Consider the following 20,655-nt stretch of genomic DNA (forward strand, 5'->3'; position numbering starts at 1 on the left):
AGGTTGGAGAAGCACTAATTGAGGGAAAGAAAGAAAAATACAGCACAAAAGCTTCATATCAAGTATACTGGTACCTCTGGTTAAGAACTTAATTCGTTCTAGAGGTCCGTTCTTAACCTGAAACTGTTCTTAACCTGAGGTACCACTTTAGCTAATGGGGCCTCCCGCTGCCGCCGCACGATTTCTGTTCTCGTCCTGAAGCAAAGTTCTTAACCCAAGGTGCTATTTCTGGGTTAGCGGAGTCTGTAACCTGAAGCATCTGTAACCTGAAGCGTCTGTAACCCGAGGTACCACTGTACCATCTACTAGTGTGGTGTTGGATTTCACTTTTCAGAGTGAACATTTTAATGGAGACAGGCCTAAATCATGGAGCTCTGTTATTATGGGGTGTGAAAGACGTGCCCCAAACTTTTGTGATCTCAGTGTCTCCAACATCTGTTGTTTACCAATGAGGAGGAACCGCAGAGTGCAGCCGAAGGTAACCCTTGCGGAAGTTTGTTTTGCTTCTTTCCTGCAAACTGTGTGTGTCTATGTTGGTTCATAATACGGCTGTTGCAGTGTTGTATAGGCATTCCGCCATACAGTATGGGAACAGAAGTATATTTTAACTTGTATATTCTGTGTTAAGTAGAAGTTGCTATGATTTAGCTCAGGGGTGGCCAACTCCCAAGAGACTGTGATCTACTTTCAGAATCAAAATCTGGCGGTGATCTACCCCCATTTTGGGGGGTTCGGCTCAGAGTTGTTGAGCTTTTTTTAGGGAGAAGGAAAGGGGGGTGACCAGATTTGGTAACCTTTTTTGGGGGAGCACTGCCCAAATACTTTTCTTACGGGGGACAAGGGACAACAGAAACTTTTAGAGATTTCTTGGGAGAGAATTGCACAGGGTGGATTTGATTTAAATCAAACTGATTTAAATCACGATTTAAATCACTAGTCAGTAAGGCTTGATTTAAATCATAGTTTTCTACATAAAGACTAATTATTGCTGGTATAACTTTAATATGCAAGTAGATGAAGATTTTCAGAATAACTTTTCATATTAGTTTTTTATCCCCAGTTTAATAGGTTAATCATTCATATTTGGACAACTTTACTGTTGTACTTAGGAAGGAGAAAAATAATAATTACCTTAATAATAACTATTTAAATAGATTTATTCAACTGAAACAATAACATTACAGCATATGTTATTTGCTTAAACAAACACCCATGCTTGTTAACTAATTTGGCTAAACAAAAACAATATATATATATTTAAAGAAATTTAGACAGTCAGCCCAGCCTACACATGAAAAACCTAAATACTGTCCACTCCAAACAATCAGAAAAATATTGTTTCTATTCTATTCACTGAACTTCTTGAAACTTAGCACTGAAGGGGTTGTTTCTGTATTCATAGGTTTGTAGAACAATAGGATTAAGGTTTTTTTCTCAACTCTGTTCATGTTATAACATTTTTGCTGTGAAGAAGAGGCATGTGACCTCTGTTGAGTCAAATTCAGTTTTGAGAACTGCAAAAGTAAACCAAGCATCTGTGATAATATCTTGTAGGCAGAGAAACTGCCCAATAATCTTACAAAAACCTCTGGAAGAGCATGACATTGTGAATGGATTAATGGAATTTATTTACCCCCAAAATTAAACATATACAACCTTATTCTACATAATTAAAAAACTAATCTTTATTTCATGATGGAATAACCTTTGGATGGTAATATATTTTCCTCAAAAAGCATTTTATTTTAAAAAAATCCTATTTAAATTTTAAAAAATCGATTTAAATCAAAAAATCCGATTTAAATCAAAAAAATCCAATTTTTTTTATTTTTTTAAAAAAAACATTGATTTTTATCCACCCTGGAATTGCATAAAAAACACTCACAAAACTGTACGCCGCACAAACTCCTTTACCCACTCCATTAACCTACCTATCAAGATTTCTTAAAAAATACATGCCTTCATCCATTGTTAGTGTGACACCTGCATCACCATTTTGGTAACCAACTGTTCAATATCAGACGAGTACTGTGTCAGGGCCAGCTTCAGGGAATCCTTAAAGTGCTCATCTGTCATGTTTGAACGTTGCTCTCTCTCTCTCTCTCGCTTTCTCCCCCACCCCCTCAGCTAGGGGCACCCATCCACCTCCCTCCCTCCCTCTCTCCCTCTCTCTCTTTCTCCCCCACCCCCTCAGCTAGAGGCACCCATCCACCCCCCCTCTCTCGCTAGCTGGCTCCCAGTGGCTCAAAGAGACAGGGACAGGGGGGAAATCCCTCTGTGAGCAAACTCACACACACCCCTCCCTCTCTGCCGGCATGAGGGAGGAGGAGCCGGGGAGCTCTAGTCTAGGCAGGCAAGAGGGACAGGGAGCAATCCAGCCATTCTGTGCAATGCACTAACGCAGTCACACACATACTGGTAAGCTCAGTATCGGGAAGAGGGAAGGAGCTCTCCCTGTAATTGACCATGGTTATTGAGCTTTTTTGTGGGGGAGAGACAAGAGTTATTGAGGGTTTTTTTTAGGGGGAGAGCTCTTTCTTTTCTTTTAGGCTGGCGATCACTAAGGAACCCACAATCTACCCGCGATCTACCAGAAATGTCCTGGGGATCTACCGGTAGATACCGATCTACCTGTTGGCCATGCCTGATTTAGCTAAATTACTATTACTTTTTTAAGTTTCAATTTTCAAAAATTTCACAAAAGAAAAATGGAAAAACATAAAAAGAGAAAGATAAGTCAATCTTACAGTAGATATTCTTAGATGAAGATGAATGTTACAATATACATAGTAAAATTGTTTAGAGATCTAAGATATGTCTATAGATATAAATATATAATTCTAATAACATTGGAAAGAAAGTGTTAAAACTAAAAATTCCTATTGATCGATAAGCAATGTTCAAACAATTCAAACTAATACTAGGGTATTTTGTACACAAAATCCTTCGTGTTGGATTGAAATCCCTTATCAATTTATTGTTTTGTTGGCTTCCGTCTAACTCTTTGCTGTTTCAGTTCAACTTACTCCTATTTTTAATCTGTATTTAATTGTTTACCCTCAACTTGGGGTGAAAAAAATATATTTTTCTATCTGTGAAATTCATTCTAGACACAGCCAAATGTTATTATTGGAACTGTGTTTTGTCAAATAGTTACTAAAACATTCCCATTCTTTTTCAACCTTACCTACCGATTTGTTTCATATTAACTCCGTCATTTTAGCGAGTTCCAAGCATTCACATAATTTTAATAGCCATTCCTCTCTTGTTGGTGTAGATTCGTTCTTCCAATATTTCGCTTTTAAGATTCTGGCTGCTGTAACTGCATAAAGAAACAGTCTTTTGGTTTCGTTTAGAATGTTTATTGTTAAAATGCCTACCGTACTAAAAACGCTTCTGGTTTTGTTTTTGTTTTTTGAAATGTATGTTTTAGCATTTTTTAAAAACTCTTCGTAAATCATGTCCTAAATTACTATTACTATGCTTTTTGAAGAAAAGAAAAAGGTGCACTTTTTATATATATAAAAAGAGAGAGAGGAAATACTTGATGAGTTTATTAAAGCAGGACAGTGATCCAAGTAAACGTATAGGTCTATCTATCCTGAAGTTTAAAAGGCAAGTTCCATCTGTCTCCAGGCAATGATAATACTGTAAGCAGGCATGTCCAACAGGTAGATCGTGATCTACTGATAGATCACGGGGTGTTCCTGGTAGATCCTGGTTGATCTCTGGCCCCCCAGCAATCTCCTTAGAAAAAAGCAAAACAAAAGCAAAACAAAAACTTTGGCTTTCAAAAAAAATCCACAACTTTGGCTTCCTGAAAAAGTTCAACAACTTTTGCTTCCCAAAAAAAGCTCAAAAAGTTTGGGTAGATCACTGCTAGTTTTTTTTAACGACAATGGGTAGATCACTGCCAGTTTTTTAATACAGGTAGGTAGCCGTGTTGGTCTGAGTCGAAGCAAAATAAAAAAATTCCTTCAGTAGCACCTTAAAGACCAACTAAGTTTATATTTTGGTATGAGCTTTCGTGTGCATGCACACGAAAGCTCATACCAAAATATAAACTTAGTTGGTCTTTAAGGTGCTACTGAAGGAATTTTTTTAGTTTTTTAATACTGTGAGTAGATCGCAGTCTATTGGGAGTTGGATGTCCCTGTAGCACACTTTCAAGCAGTTTTACCTTACAACTGGTTGGTTTCACCTGTGCTGCCCCTGGGGAGCTTTCAGGCGGAAGATGCTGTGTTTGTGTCCTTTAATGGACTGAACAGAGTGAAGGATTATGAGTTATGGGGGGTGGGAAGTGTGTATATGAATTCAGCAGTGCTTAGTTTATTTATGGGTTGCCATTTTGGGAAATCTGTTAATATTGTTTTATTGATACTAAATGCCGTATTAATTTGTTCATCCTATAATATGACTTTTGTTGTAATTGTGCTGTTTAGCTATATATTTTTTTAGTTGTTTTGTTAATGGCATTTTGTAGATTGCAATTGTTTCACATGATTTGTTAATTGCTTGGTAAGAATTATGCTGCATTTGTCCTGTTCTGTTCTGTTATTGTAATGTATGGTTTGTAAACCGCTTTACGATTCATTTGAAAGAAAAGCAGCATGGCAATATGTATAATAAAGCAAAGCAAAGCAAACTTGCCAACTTTAAAATAAAAAAAAAATTGATTAATTTAAAAAAATATTTAGTTTTTCTGTTTAAAGTTTTGTAGTCAATTATCAACAACCAACATAAAAACAAGATTCCAAAGAATCTCCTGAACTTCCCTCCTCCACTTTGTGGGTCCTTTTGTTAACCATTTCCTCCTGCATCTTTTATAATAATCCAAATCTTTTACACCTCCATTATATTCAAAATTTAATGCTCAGCTACAAGTTTAATGTAGTTTAATGCTCAACTACAAGTATTATTCCAATCCTACTAACGATCTTTGCTGTTTACAATGGTTTTTAAGATAAATTATAAATTTTTCCCATTTCTTATTTAAAATTTGGTCTTCCTGGTTTCTGATTCTTCCGGTAATTTTTGCCATTTTTGGCATAATCCGTCAACTTAATCTGCCATCCTTCTCTGGTAGAGACTTGGTCTTCTTTCCATCTCTGGGCCATTAACATCTGAGCAATTTTGGGGCATTGTTTAAAAAATTAGCCTCTGTTCCTTGTCATTTCCGCTTCTCTGAATTTTTTTTTCCCATGTCCTGAATAGATTACAAATATGATTCTACATATGTGGAGTTCAGGTTGCCACTGGAAACTGCTTCCTGATGAACACTCTCAGTCTATTTTCCTAACTTCTGTGGGAAGGGTCTAGAGTGACTCTATTGCAGGGGGCGGCAAGGTTTACCTCACCTGGGCCCGTTCACTCCAGTGGAGATTCCTCTGTGGGCCAGATTGCACATGCATGTGAGCGTGCGCGCCTGTGATTTCCGGCATCTGCGTCTGTGCAGGTGTGATTTCCGGTGCACCACACGGGGACTCACTGAGTGGGCGTCTCGGTTCGGGGGTGGCTCGTGGGCCGGTTAAACGACCCCTGTGGGCCGCTTGTGGCCCATGGGCCTTAGGTTGCCGACCCCTGCTCTGTTGTTTAGTGCCAGGCAGGAGAAAGACACTCCACTCCTCTAAATCCTCTGGCTTGTTTGGGAGTCAGGATCTTCCTATACTAAAGGACACAAAGGAGAGCAGTTAGTTCATTTCTTGTAGCAGGAAAAACTCATTTTGCTGTGTCAATCTATTTGCTCATGATTTCATATAGCCTGTAAAAGTTATTTTTTAATGTTTTAAATACTTTATGAAACCAAATACAAACTATTTCTTTTTGTGCTAACTTTATTTATTCCATTAGAAATTAAATAGCAGCATTAGTGTGCTCCCTCAGTTGGAGTGCCAAGTTAAGAGGAATTTGGTTTCAAGTGCTGTGAAGCCGCAGCAGCAAGAGGCTATCCTTCCGCAAATATCCACCAAGAAGTTGCATCAGGTAAGCTGAACAGAGCTTAGTACTACGTTTTTACGTTTTATTGTTGTGGTTAGAAAAGTTACGGAATATCGTGTATGTAGATGCGTGCATCTCATTGTGTCAGAATTTTTTTATAAACATTGACGTTTACCAGGCATTCTTAAGATTTTCAAAATTGCAGGAGGAAATTCTGAGCAGGGCCGGCTCTAAGGGTAGGCTGGGTGGCGCGGGGCGCCAGGGCGTCGGGCCGGCAGGGGGGCGCGGCATGTTGGAGCCGCGCAGCAACCACGCTGCGCGCTGTGCCTGCCCACCAGCCACGGCAAGAAACGGGGCGGGGCAGGGGCGCCGGAGCGATCTGGGCACCACGGCGCCCGGGAGCGCCCGACATGCTTAAGACGGCCCTGATTCTGAGTTCTTTAGTAAATGGAGATCATGTTGATTGTAGAAGGAGCCCTACCTAGCCTGGTAGAAAAGCTCAAGCCTTATATACAGTAACCCTCGCCTCCAAATCCAGGAGGTGGGGCCCTCCTGCAGAAGACAAGAGCACAGACACACACAGAGGGCCCCGAGAGAATGTGGTGGTTGAGACAAACATGGGGTGCTATCTGTAGCCAGGTTTCTGCATGGAACATTGAGCCCTTTTGGCCCACCCTTTTCACTGATAACCTATGTAACAATTTGTTTCCCCCTCTTGGCTAGCCACATCTGGTGGTTATCATCCTCTTGGGCCTGGCTGCCTGTCACTCCCATCCCTTCTACATCCCAGCAGTGGCCAATCCCTCTTGCGTGTTTCAAGAGGCTTCTCGACCCTTAGAATCCATGGAGCCTGAACGAGCAGAGAATGGCAGAGCCCCTGACCCTGAGCACTGGTAGCAATGAAGTCAAGGTCTGTACAGTGGTACCTTGGTTCTCAAACTTAATCCGTTCCGGAAGTCCGTTCCAAAACCAAAGCGTTCCAAAACCGAGGCGCGCTTTCCCATAGAAAGTAATGCAAAATGGATTAATCCGTTCCAGACTTTTAAAAACAACCCCTTAAAACAGCAATTTAACATGAAATTTACTATCTAACGAGACCATTGTTCCATAAAATGAAAGCAATAAACAATGTACTGCAGTCACACAATCAATCCACAGGTCGCTGAACTGGGTTCCACGCAGTCGCAAAAACAAAAGGAAAAGAGCCGCAAAATAAATAGCAAAAACAGACAGACCTCAGCGTAACACACAAAACGGAAGTGTGGCACTCAAAACGGAACATGTTCGACTTCTGGGAAAAGTTCGCAAACCGGAACACTTACTTCCGGGTTTGCAGTGTTTGGGTTCCCAGTTGTTTGAGTACCAAGGCGTTTGAGAACCAAGGTACCACCGTATCTGATCCTGAGGCTAGCAGAAGTGAGATGGAGCTGGGGCGTGAGGAAGGGATCCCTTGCCTCTAGCATAGGAATGTGCAGCCCTGGCCCTCCAGGTGGGAGAGGGGACACACATGCCACCATTACAGTTTGTATCAGGGGGTCCCTCTGCCTCCCATCACTCAGCTTCCAGTTGGATGGAACTGGAGCAGCGGCGGAGCAAGCCGATTGGGCGCCTTGTGCCTGTGGGCACCCATGGGGGCATGGCAGGGCCTCTGAGGAGTCTGCCTGCCTCCTCCCACTCAGCCACCCTACAGCTGAGGGGGAGGCAACGGGCGGAACGTTTGGGCAGCGCGGAGCCTGCGGGTGCTTAAACCACTACGTCACTCCCTGGAGAGATACGTGGCTTGGGTGCGCTGCAGGCCCCTTGGTAAGTGCCGCCTAGCATTTTCCCACCCCCCTCAGTGGGGACACCCAAGGCAGGCCCCTGAACTGGAGTTCTCTGGATAAGTAGTGACATCTTAGCCATAATCACAATTAGCCGTGAGCCTTGCAATCCGTAGGACTACATTGGAGATGAATGTGCACCTGAAGCCGATTCTCAGTGTTGCACTTGTATCAAAGGTGCACTGAAGACTTCGTAAGATACAGGGTTTGGCATGTATATGCTGCTCCCCATTCCCACCCAAGTCTGCACCTGCTTTGGCCACCCTCCCAGCAGAGCTACACCGTAGTGGTGCAAATACAACAGAATGGAGTTGTGCTGGCTTGTACCAAGAGATGCTCTGCTGTCTCAAGAGGTGATGCTGTTGTGGGGTTCCCACCATATCCTACAGTAGGCATCCCCAAACTTCGGCCCTCCAGATGTTTTGGACTACAATTCCCATCTTCCCCAACCACTAGTCCTGTTAGCTAGGGATCATGGGAGTTGTAGGCCAAAACATCTGGAGGGCCGCAGTTTGGGGATACCTGTCCTACAGTCTACTAGCCAGCACTTTTAGAGCACAGGATTATGCTTTGACAGTCCATAGATAGCAAGAGTGATTAAATGTGATTAAATACTTTACAGTCGTCCCTGCAGAGCTGAGGTCTGGTGGATGATGGTACATAGTAGATATTGGTTTGCTCTTGTGTCATAAAAAAGTTCCTTTTTCCCCTTTCTCTGGAACAATTGTTAAAATTTAAATAATGGGTGTTATTTTTAAGCTTTAAATTGTTTTCTTTAATTGGGTAAACTTTCAAGCTGCTTGAAAAAAATTATTGTTAAGACTTGAAGCATGAGGCAAGGAGTGGAGGTAGCAGGAAGAGAAAGAGGAAATCTTTGTTGGGTTTAGAGGCAAGTTTGTGTGTGGCATTTTAAAACTGAAAATCTGACCCCCCAGCAGAGAAATACCAGTTCCTGTCCATACATATGTGCCTATATGCCTACAGATGCAGAAGGCTCTTCATTGCCTTTGTTACAGCTGTCTAAAGATGGCCTCTGTTGTTGTTTTAATCCATGCATCCCCAAACTCGGCCCTCCAGATGTTTTGGGACTACAATTCCCATCATCCCTGACCACAGGTCCTGTTAGCTAGGGATGATGGGAGTTGTAGTCCCAAAACATCTGGAGGGCCGAGTTTGGGGATGCCTGTTTTAATCAGACAAGAATTACTCATTGGAAATTATTTTACTGTAGAGGTGGACTGAGAAAAAGGGGCTTAGATGTATGGGCTTAAGGCAAGTATTTTACAAGGCACTGTATTACTCTTTAGCAGGAAAACAGAGCCCAAGGCCAATCATTTCCTTCAGCTCATCGTGAAAACAGTGCAGTAGTTCTGTCCAGCAAGTCAGAAACAGAAAAAGGCCACAATCTAAAGCTGCCCCTGACTTCAGCAGGTACAAATTTTGAATGCTATTTTTTTCCCCTAACAGAAACAAATTGATGAGGACAAAATTGTGACAAATGCTTGAATGAGACTTGGAGTGGGTAAATATATAAGCTATAAAATTGGGGGGGGGGACAGACACTGGTTCAAACCACATCTCAACTGTGAACTTACTTGCAGATCTCAGGCCAGCCTTTCAGTTTTCCCAGCGCCAATTTGCACTACAGCAGGGGTCAGCAACCTTTTTCAGCCGTGGGCTGGTCCACTGTCCCTCAGACCTTGTGGGCGTCCCCACAAATAAGCCAGAGATGCATTTTAAACAAAAGCACACATTCTACTCATGTAAAAGCACCAGGCAGGTCCCACAAATAAGCCAAAGATGCATTTTAAATAAAAGCACACATTCTACTCATGTAAAAACACACTGATTCCCAGACCGTACGTGGCTCAGATTTAGAAGGCAATTGGGCCAGATCCAGCCCCCGGGCCTTAGTTTGCCTACCCCTGCACTACAGGGATAATAAGAATAGCAATTGCCTACTGAGCTCACTGATGCAGGGACACTAATACTAGTCTCCTCTAACCCGGTGCTCTCCATATGTTTTTATTCTGCAACTTCCAGCAGCCATAGCCAGCATTTTTTGGGAACTGCTTTAAACAGTACCTTCTGAGAGATGGGGGAGAATGAGGAAATGAGTTATTTATTCCCTGCATGATGGTTAAGTTATGTGAATGCAGAGAAGAGAAGTCCAGGCCAGGAAGATAGTGCCATCGGCTCTTGAAATTGGTCTATCAATATTATGTACAATCTGTTTGAGTTAGTATTTAAATGGTGAGCTGCTTTGGGTTCCTTGGCAGAATATATAAATAAACACAATATCCAGTATTCAGTGTTTGATTTTTGTCTCCCAATCAGAAGCCTTGAAACATTTTAAGAGCCAGCTAACAACGTATGAACAACGGGAGATTAAGGAATATAGAGAGCTGTGGTTTCTTGGATTGGGAGCTAAAAAGATTGAAGGCTATCCTGATGCAGAGAACAACAGTTCCTATGATGATGATCATGGCTCCTACAAAAAGGTAAGAGGCTGAAAGTGCCGTATTGCTTTGGCATCTGTGACTATGGAAACAATGCACAACTATTGGTGTTCATCTTGTGTGAGAGCTGTCCATTGAGAGGAAGTGAAGAGTAATTTTCTCATTCCGTTTCATAAATCCTGGCTCAGAAATAAGAATCTTGGGGACTCATAATGCTCACCTCAAAGATGAGATGAGCATTTTCAGCCCCAAATTCTTCTTCAGCTTGGATTTTGATCTAGAAGGAGAAGGAAGATTTTGGTCTGAGCCAGAGTCTTTATTTTAATCCCTGTGATCCTTCTACCCACGTGTCACTGGATGGTGAATGCATGGAACATGTACTTGTGTTTTGTTCATGGAATCACTGAATCCCAGAATTGTAGAGTTTGAAGGGACCCCGGGGGTCATCTAGTCCAGCCCTCTGCAATGCAGGAATCTCAGCTAAAGTATCCATGACTTATGGCCATCCAACCTCTTCTTAAAAACTTTAAAGGAAGGAGAGTCCATCACCTCCCAAGGGACTCCGTTCCACTGTCAAACAGCTCTCACCGCCAGAAAATTCTTTCTGTTGTTTTGTCGGAATTTACTTTGTTTAACTTGAAGCCATTGGTTCTAGTCCTACCCACCAGAGCTAGAGAAAACAAGCTCGCTCCATCTTCCATGTGACAGCTCTTGAGATATTTGAAGATGGCTATCATATCTCCTCTTGACCTCCTCTTATCCAGGCCCAATTCCCTCAACCGTTCCTCATATGGCTTGGATTCCAGACCCTTGATCATCCTAGTCGCCCTCCTCTGCACACGTTCCAGCTTGTCAATGTCCTTCTTAAATTGTGGTGATCAGAACTGGACACTGTACTCTAGGTGGGGTCTGACCAAGGCAGAATAGAGTGGGACTATTACTTTCCTTGATCCTGACACTAGACGTCTGTTAATGCAGTCTAGAATAGCATTCGCTGCTGCATTGCACCGTTGATTCATGTTCAGCTTGTGATCTACTAGGACCCTAGGTCCTTTTAGCACCAGAGATACAAGGGCACGTACTACTTTTGCTTTCCACTTTTTGTCACCTTGTATAGGTTCTAAGTGATCATATCGCATACAGATATGAAATACTGGCTGTTATTGGGAAAGGGTCATTTGGGCATGTTGTGAAGTGCTTGGACCACAAGACAGGTGAAAAAGTAGCAGTGAAAATAATAAGGAACAAAAAGAGGTACGGTATGTCAAAAGTTTTATAAACTTTATCAAAATACCACAATGTTAGATATTAGTTGAATAGAAAGACATTTTTTAATTTTTTTAATTTAATTGTGATTTGTTTTATTTTTTTAGCAGAAGATAGGAGTGGTTTTAATTAGTGTTTAGTCAGAAAAGCAGTACAGTGGTACCTCGGTTTACAAACTTAATCCGTTCTGGAAGTCTGTTCTTAAACTGAAACTGTTCTTAAACTGAAGTGCGCTTTCCCTAATGAGGCCTCCCACTGCCGGTGCCCTTCCACCATTCGGATTCTGTTCTTATACCGAGGTAAAGTTCGCAAACTGGGACACTACTTCTGGTTTTGCGGAGTTCGTAAACCGAATCATTCGTAAACAGGACTGTTCTTAAACCGAGGTAAAAAGGTAAAGGTACCCCTGACCGTTAGGTCCAGTTGTGGATGACTCTGGAGTTGCAGCGCTCATCTCACTCTATAGGTCAAAGTACCACTGCACAAATTTTTCAGCTAACAAGAAATTGCAGAAAATATTGTTACAGCTTTCTGACTAAACAAACAAAATTCATATTCAGGTTTTCAAAATTGTAAGTTATTTTGAGGGCTATATCTTTTAATTCTATAGTTTTTTATTAATTTTCCTGTTTTACATTTTAGAATATTCATTTAAACAACCTTAAAATATCAGTGGCTTCCCTTCCTCCCTTTCCATGGTTCATTTTGCATGACATAATTCCCTGGATATTTTACATAAACTAAACCATTCAGTATTCCATTATTACAGCCATCAAAGCTTATTTGCCCTGTCAAATTTATCTTAACGCTGCCAAACTTTTCAAGTGTATACAATTTCTCCCCCGTATATTCAATAAACATTTTCCAATCTTCTTTCAACGTATGTCCTTCTTGTTCTCTTGGTGTGAAGATCTTGAGGAGGTTTCTAACTGCTGGACATGGTTAGAAGCCCCTTTTGGACTTCACACTAAACACATGAAGAACACACATAGTGCACATGGGACAAGCCCTCTTGTGATCAGACAAGTATAGAAACATCACATTCAGCTTTGCATTTTGTGTAGTGTGCCTGCACTAAGAGTAGTTACAGGTAGGTAGCCATGTTGGTCTGCTGTAGTCGAAACAAAATAAAAAAAATCCTTCCAGTAGCACCTTAGAGACCAACTAAGTTTGTCATTGGTATGAGCTTTCATGTGCATGCACACTTCTTCAGATACACTGAAACAGAAGTCACCAGAAGACCCTATGTATAGTCAGAGGGTAGGGAGGGGTATTACTCAGAAGGGTGGCGGGAATGAGTGATTGGCTGATAGGTGTGGTAAACCTGTTGACTGTTAACGACTGTGGTCTTACAGGAAAAAGCAAGGGGTGAGATGGCCAAAAATAGCATTATCATGTATAATGAGATAAGAATCCAATGTCTCTATTCAGACCAGGTCTCTCCATGGTTTTAAGTTTGGTAATAAGTTGCAATTCAGCAACCTCTCTTTCCAGTCTGTTTCTGAAAATTTTCTGTAATAAGACAGCTACTTTGAGATCTTGTACAGAATGCCCTGGGAGATTGAAGTGTCCTCCTACTGGTTTCTCTGTCTTGTGATTCCTGATGTCAGATTTATGTCCATTTATCCTTTGGCGTAGGGTTTGGCCTGTTTGTCCAATATAGAGAGCTGAAGGGCACTAAGAGTAATTTGTCATAAGTGAATGAATGAATAATTTTATTACGGTCGAGGACCAGCTTTTGAAAACACATTTGGGAGAACAATCCCAAAGTACAAGACATATTGTCATAAGTGCTGTTTTCAACAACACACGGGAATGATCTAGCTTCTGGCATCAGCTTGTGTAAAAAAAATGAAAACCAAAACCCTTCTGTTGCACTTAGATTTCATAATCAAGCCTTGGTAGAAGTCAGCATCCTCAGTGCTCTACGGCAAAAGGATGAGGACAACGCTCACAATGTCGTCCACATGAAAGAATATTTTTACTTCCGTAATCATTTCTGCATTTCCTTTGAACTTTTAGGGTAAGACAACTTTTCCTTATCTATAATAGCAATTATGTAAACCGTTGTGTGTATTCATGCCTAAATTAGAGATGGGGGTATGGGAGGGGAAGCAATAGCTAAGTATTCACATTTCTGTTCCACAAGCATAGGCATCTCTCTAAGCAGTATAATGGAGATCTGATCTTTTAAATTTTTAAAAAAATCTTTATTAATTTTAAAATAAGTATAAAACAAAACAAAACATCCAACTAAAATACAAACCAACTGAAAATACAGATAAACAATCATGTACGTTTCCAGCATACTTTATTTTGTCTTCTACTGCATCATTTTTCCTGCTTTGTACATTTTCATATTCATATTCATATCTTCTTTACAATTCGACTTCCCCTTCTCCTCCTCCCTGGCTTCAAATTTGTTCACATCTCTGCTGCTTCCAATACTTTCCTTCTGGGAGTTCTACAAGAAATATTGTTTTTAACCCAAGCTCTTTTACATATATTCCAAATTTTTCCCAATTATTTTTGAATTTTTTATTCGAGCCACCCCTTATTGAATGGAGATCTGATCATTGATCTGTATCAAGTTGCATATTGCGGATCTGCTTATAATTTTTGAACGTATGAAACTGCCTTATATGGAGCCTGATCATTCAGGCATCATTCATTGTGCCCATCCCAAGGGAGTAGCCCATTGAATGCCCCTTGATCCATGGGATCCGCGGGGAACAGGCCCAAATGTGAGTCCCAGTTATTAGCAAGATTCATAATAGTGAATCTTTAAAATGAATACACATGCACACACACGAGAATGATTTGAAATTGATACTGGAGATTTTTAAGCAGAGGTTGGATGGCCATCTGACATAGGTGCTTTTGTCAGGATTCCTGCATTGCACTAAATTCCTACATTGCACACTTCCAGCTCCACGATTCTACAATTCTATTCTTTTAAATAACCATAATGAAAGATTGTGGTTTTCTGTCATCTGAGGACCCTTTCTATAATAATTTATTATTTATACCCCGCCCATCTGGCTGGGCTTCCCCAGCCATTCTGGGCGGCTTCCAACCGAATATTAAAAACAGTACAGCATCAAACATTAAAAACTTCCCTAAAAACTTCAGTTGTTTTCTAAAAGTAAAATAATTGCTTATTGCCTTGACATCTGCTGGGAGGGTGTTTCACAGAACTCAAGGTGTTCTGGTACAGTTTGCTGTGGTATGGTAGAACTAATTTCCTACCAGGAAGATTTGTATGGTGTTCCAGTGTTGTACACCTTGGAAGTGATTTTTTTTTTTAATGAAACTTTCAAAGTATTTACAGCCACGGGCTCCTTTGGAAGGAAGATCAAGGTGAAAATTTAATAAATAAATTATATAAAAATCAGAAGTCATTAAGGGAACCTACCCAGGCATTTGAGCAACTTTGATGCATGGTAACCTGCCCAATTCAGTTTTCACTCCACCCATCATTGCTCAGCGGCTGCCATCAGAGATGCTGAAACTTTTATGATGTAACTAGATAGCCATACAGTGGTGCCTCACTAGACGAATTTAATTCGTTCCATGGGTCTTTTCTTATAAAGAAAAATTCGTCTAGCGAATCCCATAGGAATGCATAGGAATTTTTTTTGGAATTTTTCTTTTTTGCCCATAGGAACGCATTAATTGAATATCAATCCATTTCTATGGGAAATCGCGATTCGCTAGACAAATTTTTCGTAAAACGAATTCGTCTAGCGAGGCAACCTCCGCTAGAAAAAACCTTTCGTTAAGCGGAAATTTCGTTAAGCAGGGCATTCGTTAAGCGAGGCACCACTGTACTTTTGTTCTGAAGGATGTAAATATTCTGACATGGTCTTGGACTTTAAGTGCCTTGTGTGCAGATTTTATCCATTCAGTCTTGGACTTTAAGTGCCTTGGAAAATGTGTGTTCAGATTTTATCCTTTCAGTCAGAAGTAGTAAATAAAGTAATATATTTTTTTCTGCCGTTTAAATTTCTTCACAGTATAATGTGTAAATGCTTTTCGTTTTTCTCATCCCACAGTATAAATTTGTATGAACTAATCAAGAAAAATAATTTCCAAGGTTTTACGCTGGGTTTGATTCGTAGATTCACCCTGTGCATATTAAGATGCTTACAGTTGTTGTACACAGAAAAGATTATTCACTGTGATCTAAAGCCTGTAAGTACAGCCATTTTTTATATATCATTGCAGATTTTGTATAATGAAGCATAGTCCAAGTCTTTAGACAAGACAAAAAAATATTGTTTCCAAAATTACATTACAGTACATTCTTTTTCTCTCCTTCACTTAAGATCTTCTGGGTACCTTGTCAGTGACTAATTTTTAACTCTCATGCACATTATGGATTGTTATTTACACCAAGGAGTAGAAAAAAATATGTAAACCCCCCCCCCAAACTGTGTTGTTTCATATTCTGTGTATTCTACTGCAAAATGGAGGTTAAGTCTGTGGCATTTCAGTATTCCCGTGTGTGTGTGTGTGTGTGTGTGTGTGTGTGTGTGTGTGTGTGTGATGAGTTCATTTCAATGAATGGGGTCAGTTAGGTCAAAACAAGATTGGACATTATGTGTGTATCTGCATTTAACATGCACTTTAAAAAAAATACAAATAGTAGGTGCTGGGGGTGATAATTGCTGGAAGCAGCAAAGGGGAGTTTAACCCTTATCTTCTTGATTTCTATCCTGGCCAAAAAAAATGCACCTCTGAAACTGCTATTTGCATTGGAAGGAAAACTCCCATTGTCACTATTTAATGTCATGTCTAGCTTGCAACTCGGACCTCAATGAAAGTTAAAGGGAGTGATGAAACAATGAGGTATAGATGACTCTCATATGGTTAAGCGTTTAACATCACAATAGCTGTTTTATGTTGATGCAGCAGTGATGTTTGGAAAGCTTTAACCATTCAGTGAATTTTCCAAATCACTGAGTGTCATATGACCAAATATATAGACCAAAGCATTAGCTTATTTCAGTTTCCTCTAGTACAGGCTCCTAATTAAGGCCTGTTTTCTATGAGACACCATCTATATAAAAGCACTTTCCCTTGTAATTGGTATGCTGCCATCCTTTTGTTGTTTAGTCGTTTAGTCGTGTCTGACTCCTCATGACCCCATGGACCATAGCACGCCAGGCACTCCTGTCTTGCACTGCCTCCCGCAGTTTGGTCAAACTCATGTTCGTAGCTTTGAGAACACTGTCCAACCATCTTGTCCTCTGTCATCCCCTTCTCCTAGTGCCCTCCATCTTTCCCAACATCAGGGTCTTTTCCAGGGAGTCTTCTCTTCTCATGAGGTGACCAAATTACTGGAGCCTCAGAATGGATAGGTTTGATCTTCTTGCAGTCCATGGGACTCTCAAGAGTCTCCTCCAGCACCATAATTCAAAAGCATCAATTCTTCGGCGATCAGCCTTCTTCATGGTCCAGCTCTCACTTCCATACATCACTAGTGGGACAACCATAGCTTTAACTATACGGACCTTTGTTGGCAAGGTGATATCTCTGCTTTTTAAGATGCTGTCTAGGTTTGTCATTGCTTTTCTCCCAAGAAGCAGGCGTCTTTTAATACCATCTGCAATGATCATGGAGCCCAAGACAGTAAAATCTCTCACAGCCTCCAAATGAGGGTGAATGAGGAGAGCGCAAAAGATGGTCTGAAGCTGCCATCCTTAGCCTGGCTTAAATGTGCCATTCGGTGTATAAAAAAAATGTATATTTGCTCATGCAGAGTTCTATATGCTCAATGTTAGAGAACTGAGATCTGAAGTGGGTGGAAATGACCCCCATCAAGGGAGGCATTTTTGATTCCTTCCCAGATTGGCCCAGCAGGTTTATGTGGCCCCTCTATAGGTATGCAACAGTTGATTCCCTTTCTGGGGCTAATTTTCATGGCTCCTAGGGAACATGATAAAGTCTCAGGGAGGCATTTTCTCAGTGTGGCTGACTAACCAGCCCTTCTGAGCTAAGCATTCCAAGGTGCTAGGGAATGGTCAATACTTCTTCAGAATGTAGCCATGAGAGCAAAATGGCAACCTATAATTTATAAGCATTGTTTGAGTTCTTGCGGATATATCAGCAAATGAATGACCTTTGCGTTCCTATATGAACACTTCATCCACAAAATAAGTCACACCTAAAGGAGAAGGTCAAAGATGCTGGGATTTCTCACCAGACCCCACCATATATTTGCAGGCGGGTTGTTTTTTCCTGTAAAAATGTTTTTGCCGTTAGTTTGCTAACCTGATAGGTGTGTGTTGATATTTTCTCTCCCCCTTCTTCGCTTTCCCTCCTTTTAGGAGAACATATTAATAAACCAACCCCAGCCTGGGCAGGTTTCATTTAAAGTTATCGACTTTGGATCAAGCTGCTATGAACACCAAAGAGGTTTGCAGAAAAGCCAAGTAGATGTAATTTTCTTTATTAGATTTCTTAATTTTTGATTTATTTCCTTATGTACTTCATACTTCACATCTTCAGTATGAAATTTATAATCTTGGGGCAGCTCATGGGGGCGTTAGAAACATAGGCACAATGAATTTTTCAAATAGTTTTTTGAAGTAAAAAGGGAAATCAACACTGGCCTCTGTCCCTCTTTCCTTCCCTCCCTCCTCTGATGCCCTTTCACATCTCTGCCTCCCAAAGGCTCGCATGGCTGTTTGTTGCAGCAACCCTGGCTACAAGCTCCTCAGCTGAATGGTGTCTCTGGGGCTGGCTCTGGGGCGGCGGGGAGTGCCGGGAGCTGAGGCGGCCTTGGAGTAAGTAAGTAAGCAAGCAAGTGGGCCAGGGTGCCCAGCCGGCCAGTCCGCAAGCCCTTGCAGTTGGGAATGGAGAAACTAGTGGGATGCCTGGCAAGCAGGTGGCCTTTCTTGTGCTTACTGTGTGCAAGACCTGCCTGGGAGCTGTGTTCCCGGTGCTGAAGGGGAGTTTTCCCACCATACAGGCCAGGCAGCGCCCACTGCTGCCTCCCCAGGTGAGTAAGGTGCTGGCTTCATGTTCACCTTTGGCCAGTCTCTGTTGGGCCCCTGAGGCTGGGGGCATCCTCTTCCCAAACTCCTGGGGGGACAGTGTGAGGAGGCACATCTCTTTGGGGTGGATAGGGCAGCGGAGAGCCCAGGGTCGGTGGGGGCTGCTGCCCAGAGGACTCCCCGAGAGAGGGGAGAGGAGGCTGAGGGAACACTCCACAAGGGAGGGTGTTCAAAAAGGGGTGAGAGGCTGCCAGCTCTGCAGTCAAGGGGCTCCTGAGCCCCACAGGGGTGCCGCAGAAAGAACGTAGTTGGTCAAGAGAGCCGTGGACCCAAAAAGGTTGAAAACCTGTGAGCTAGAATATGAACTTTTGCTATATTGATAGTGCAACACAGGGGTCCCCAAACTAAGGCCCGGGGGCCGGATGCAGCCCAATCACCTTCTAAATCCAGCCCATGGACAGTCCGGGAATCAGCATGTTTTTACATGAGTAGAATGTGTCCTTTTATTTAAAATGCATCTCTGGGTTATTTGTGGGGCCTGCCTGGTGTTTTTACATGATTAGAATGTGTCCTTTTATTTAAAATGCATCTCTGGGTTATTTGTGGGGTATAGGAATTCATTCTTTTTTTTTTCAAAATAAAGTCCCCCCCCCACAAGGTCTGAGGGACAGTGGACTGAAAAAGTTTGCTGATCCCTGGTTCAACACACTATCTTCTAGAAAAGTATATATAAATAAATAGACTGCAGAAAGAATGTAGTTGGTCAAGGGAGCCTTGGACTCAAAAAGGTTGGAAACCTCTGGACTCAAAAAGGTTGGAAACCTCAAAATGATGGGAGTTAAGAAAGGAGCTTAGGGGCTTGCATTGAGGAGAGGATTGGTGGCAATGGAAGAGGAGATAATTTATGTATCCAGTGTTTTTCCCCCTGTCTTTTTATTCCAGTGTATACATATGTCCAGAGTCGATTTTATCGTTCCCCAGAAGTGATTCTTGGTCACCCCTATGCAACCCCTATTGACATGTGGAGCCTAGGGTGCATTATGGCTGAACTCTACACAGGGTACCCACTTTTTCCTGGAGAGAATGAAGTGGAGCAGCTTGCATGCATTATGGAGGTAACTTCTGATTTTAATATTAGCAGGTGTGCAGAAACAACCCAGGCTTTAAAGAACAAGTTTAGCTATACACAAGAACTTGCGCATGCTCACAAAGGGGATTTCTTTCTTTCTTGCAACATCGCAAGTAGTTTTTGAAACTCCTCTAAGATTTGTCTCACAAAGTTCCACTTTATTCCTTACTAGTTCGGCTTCACCTGGAAAACTGTGCACTTTTAGAAGGATATGTAGATGTTGGGAGTGTTCAGAGCAGGACAACAAATGTGGAAGGTTGAAAGAAGGTTGGGCTGATTTCCCCTGGAGAAGACAAGGCTGAGGTGATAGCATTCTTCAGATATCTGAAAGGGTTTTACATGGAAAACAAGCAAGGACTTGTCGCCTGCTACTCCAGAAGGCAAGATTAGGTCTAGTGGACTTAAGGTACAGGAGGGCAGATCTCAGGAGAAACTTCTTAATGGTAACAGCATTTGGCAATGGGAACAATTACCTTGAGAGGTGCTGCAGTCTCCCTAAATGGAGGTCTTTGGAGGCTGGACAGCCATCTGTGAGAGATGCTTTCGGGATTTCCTGCAAAAAGCCAGGGGGTGGGACAATATGAATCAGATGGCACGCAGAGGTTTACTTTTCCAGAGACACAACCCCATGGAAGTGTGGTCACAGTTCATACCGTCCCCAACAATCTGCAGCGCCCCAATACTCTGAACCTGCCTTCTGTGCTCCAAGTCATGGGTGTCCTTCCAGGCATACACATCCTTTACACGCAATGCTACTTCTCCTCCTTTCTGTCTGATCCATGCCTTTTGAATAGGTTATCAGCCTCATCTCACCAGGTTTCAGTCATGCTTGTTCACATGAAACGAAGGTATCTCTTTCATTACCGGTACCTGTGCATTTTATCCGTGCTCCTCTGTTAAAGTCTGAGGAATTCAGTGTGTCCAACAAAAATGATGTCTACTACAAACATTTTAAACACAACTTAGCTAGTGTTTGTCTCAGAAGATGCACACACACACACAAAATTGTTTTCTGTACAAAATATGTCCTTATGAAATAAAAT

At 41.7% G+C, this 20,655-nt stretch overlaps 1 protein-coding gene across 1 annotated transcript in view; it reads left to right on the plus strand.

Annotated features, from left to right (window-relative positions):
* The window catches only part of DYRK4 (dual specificity tyrosine phosphorylation regulated kinase 4), a 38,750-nt gene that overhangs the window by 9,879 nt on the left and 8,216 nt on the right, over positions 1-20,655 (plus strand). The window contains exons 6-14 of the mRNA XM_035138492.1: positions 335-493; positions 5,851-5,982; positions 9,065-9,188; positions 10,095-10,258; positions 11,334-11,470; positions 13,365-13,505; positions 15,538-15,676; positions 17,815-17,902; positions 19,426-19,598. Coding sequence (XP_034994383.1) covers positions 335-493; positions 5,851-5,982; positions 9,065-9,188; positions 10,095-10,258; positions 11,334-11,470; positions 13,365-13,505; positions 15,538-15,676; positions 17,815-17,902; positions 19,426-19,598 — 1,257 coding nt within the window. The remainder of the gene's footprint in view (positions 1-334; positions 494-5,850; positions 5,983-9,064; positions 9,189-10,094; positions 10,259-11,333; positions 11,471-13,364; positions 13,506-15,537; positions 15,677-17,814; positions 17,903-19,425; positions 19,599-20,655) is intronic.

The sequence above is a fragment of the Zootoca vivipara genome, chromosome 5, assembly GCF_963506605.1.
Source record: "Zootoca vivipara chromosome 5, rZooViv1.1, whole genome shotgun sequence".
NCBI lineage: Eukaryota > Metazoa > Chordata > Lepidosauria > Squamata > Lacertidae > Zootoca > Zootoca vivipara.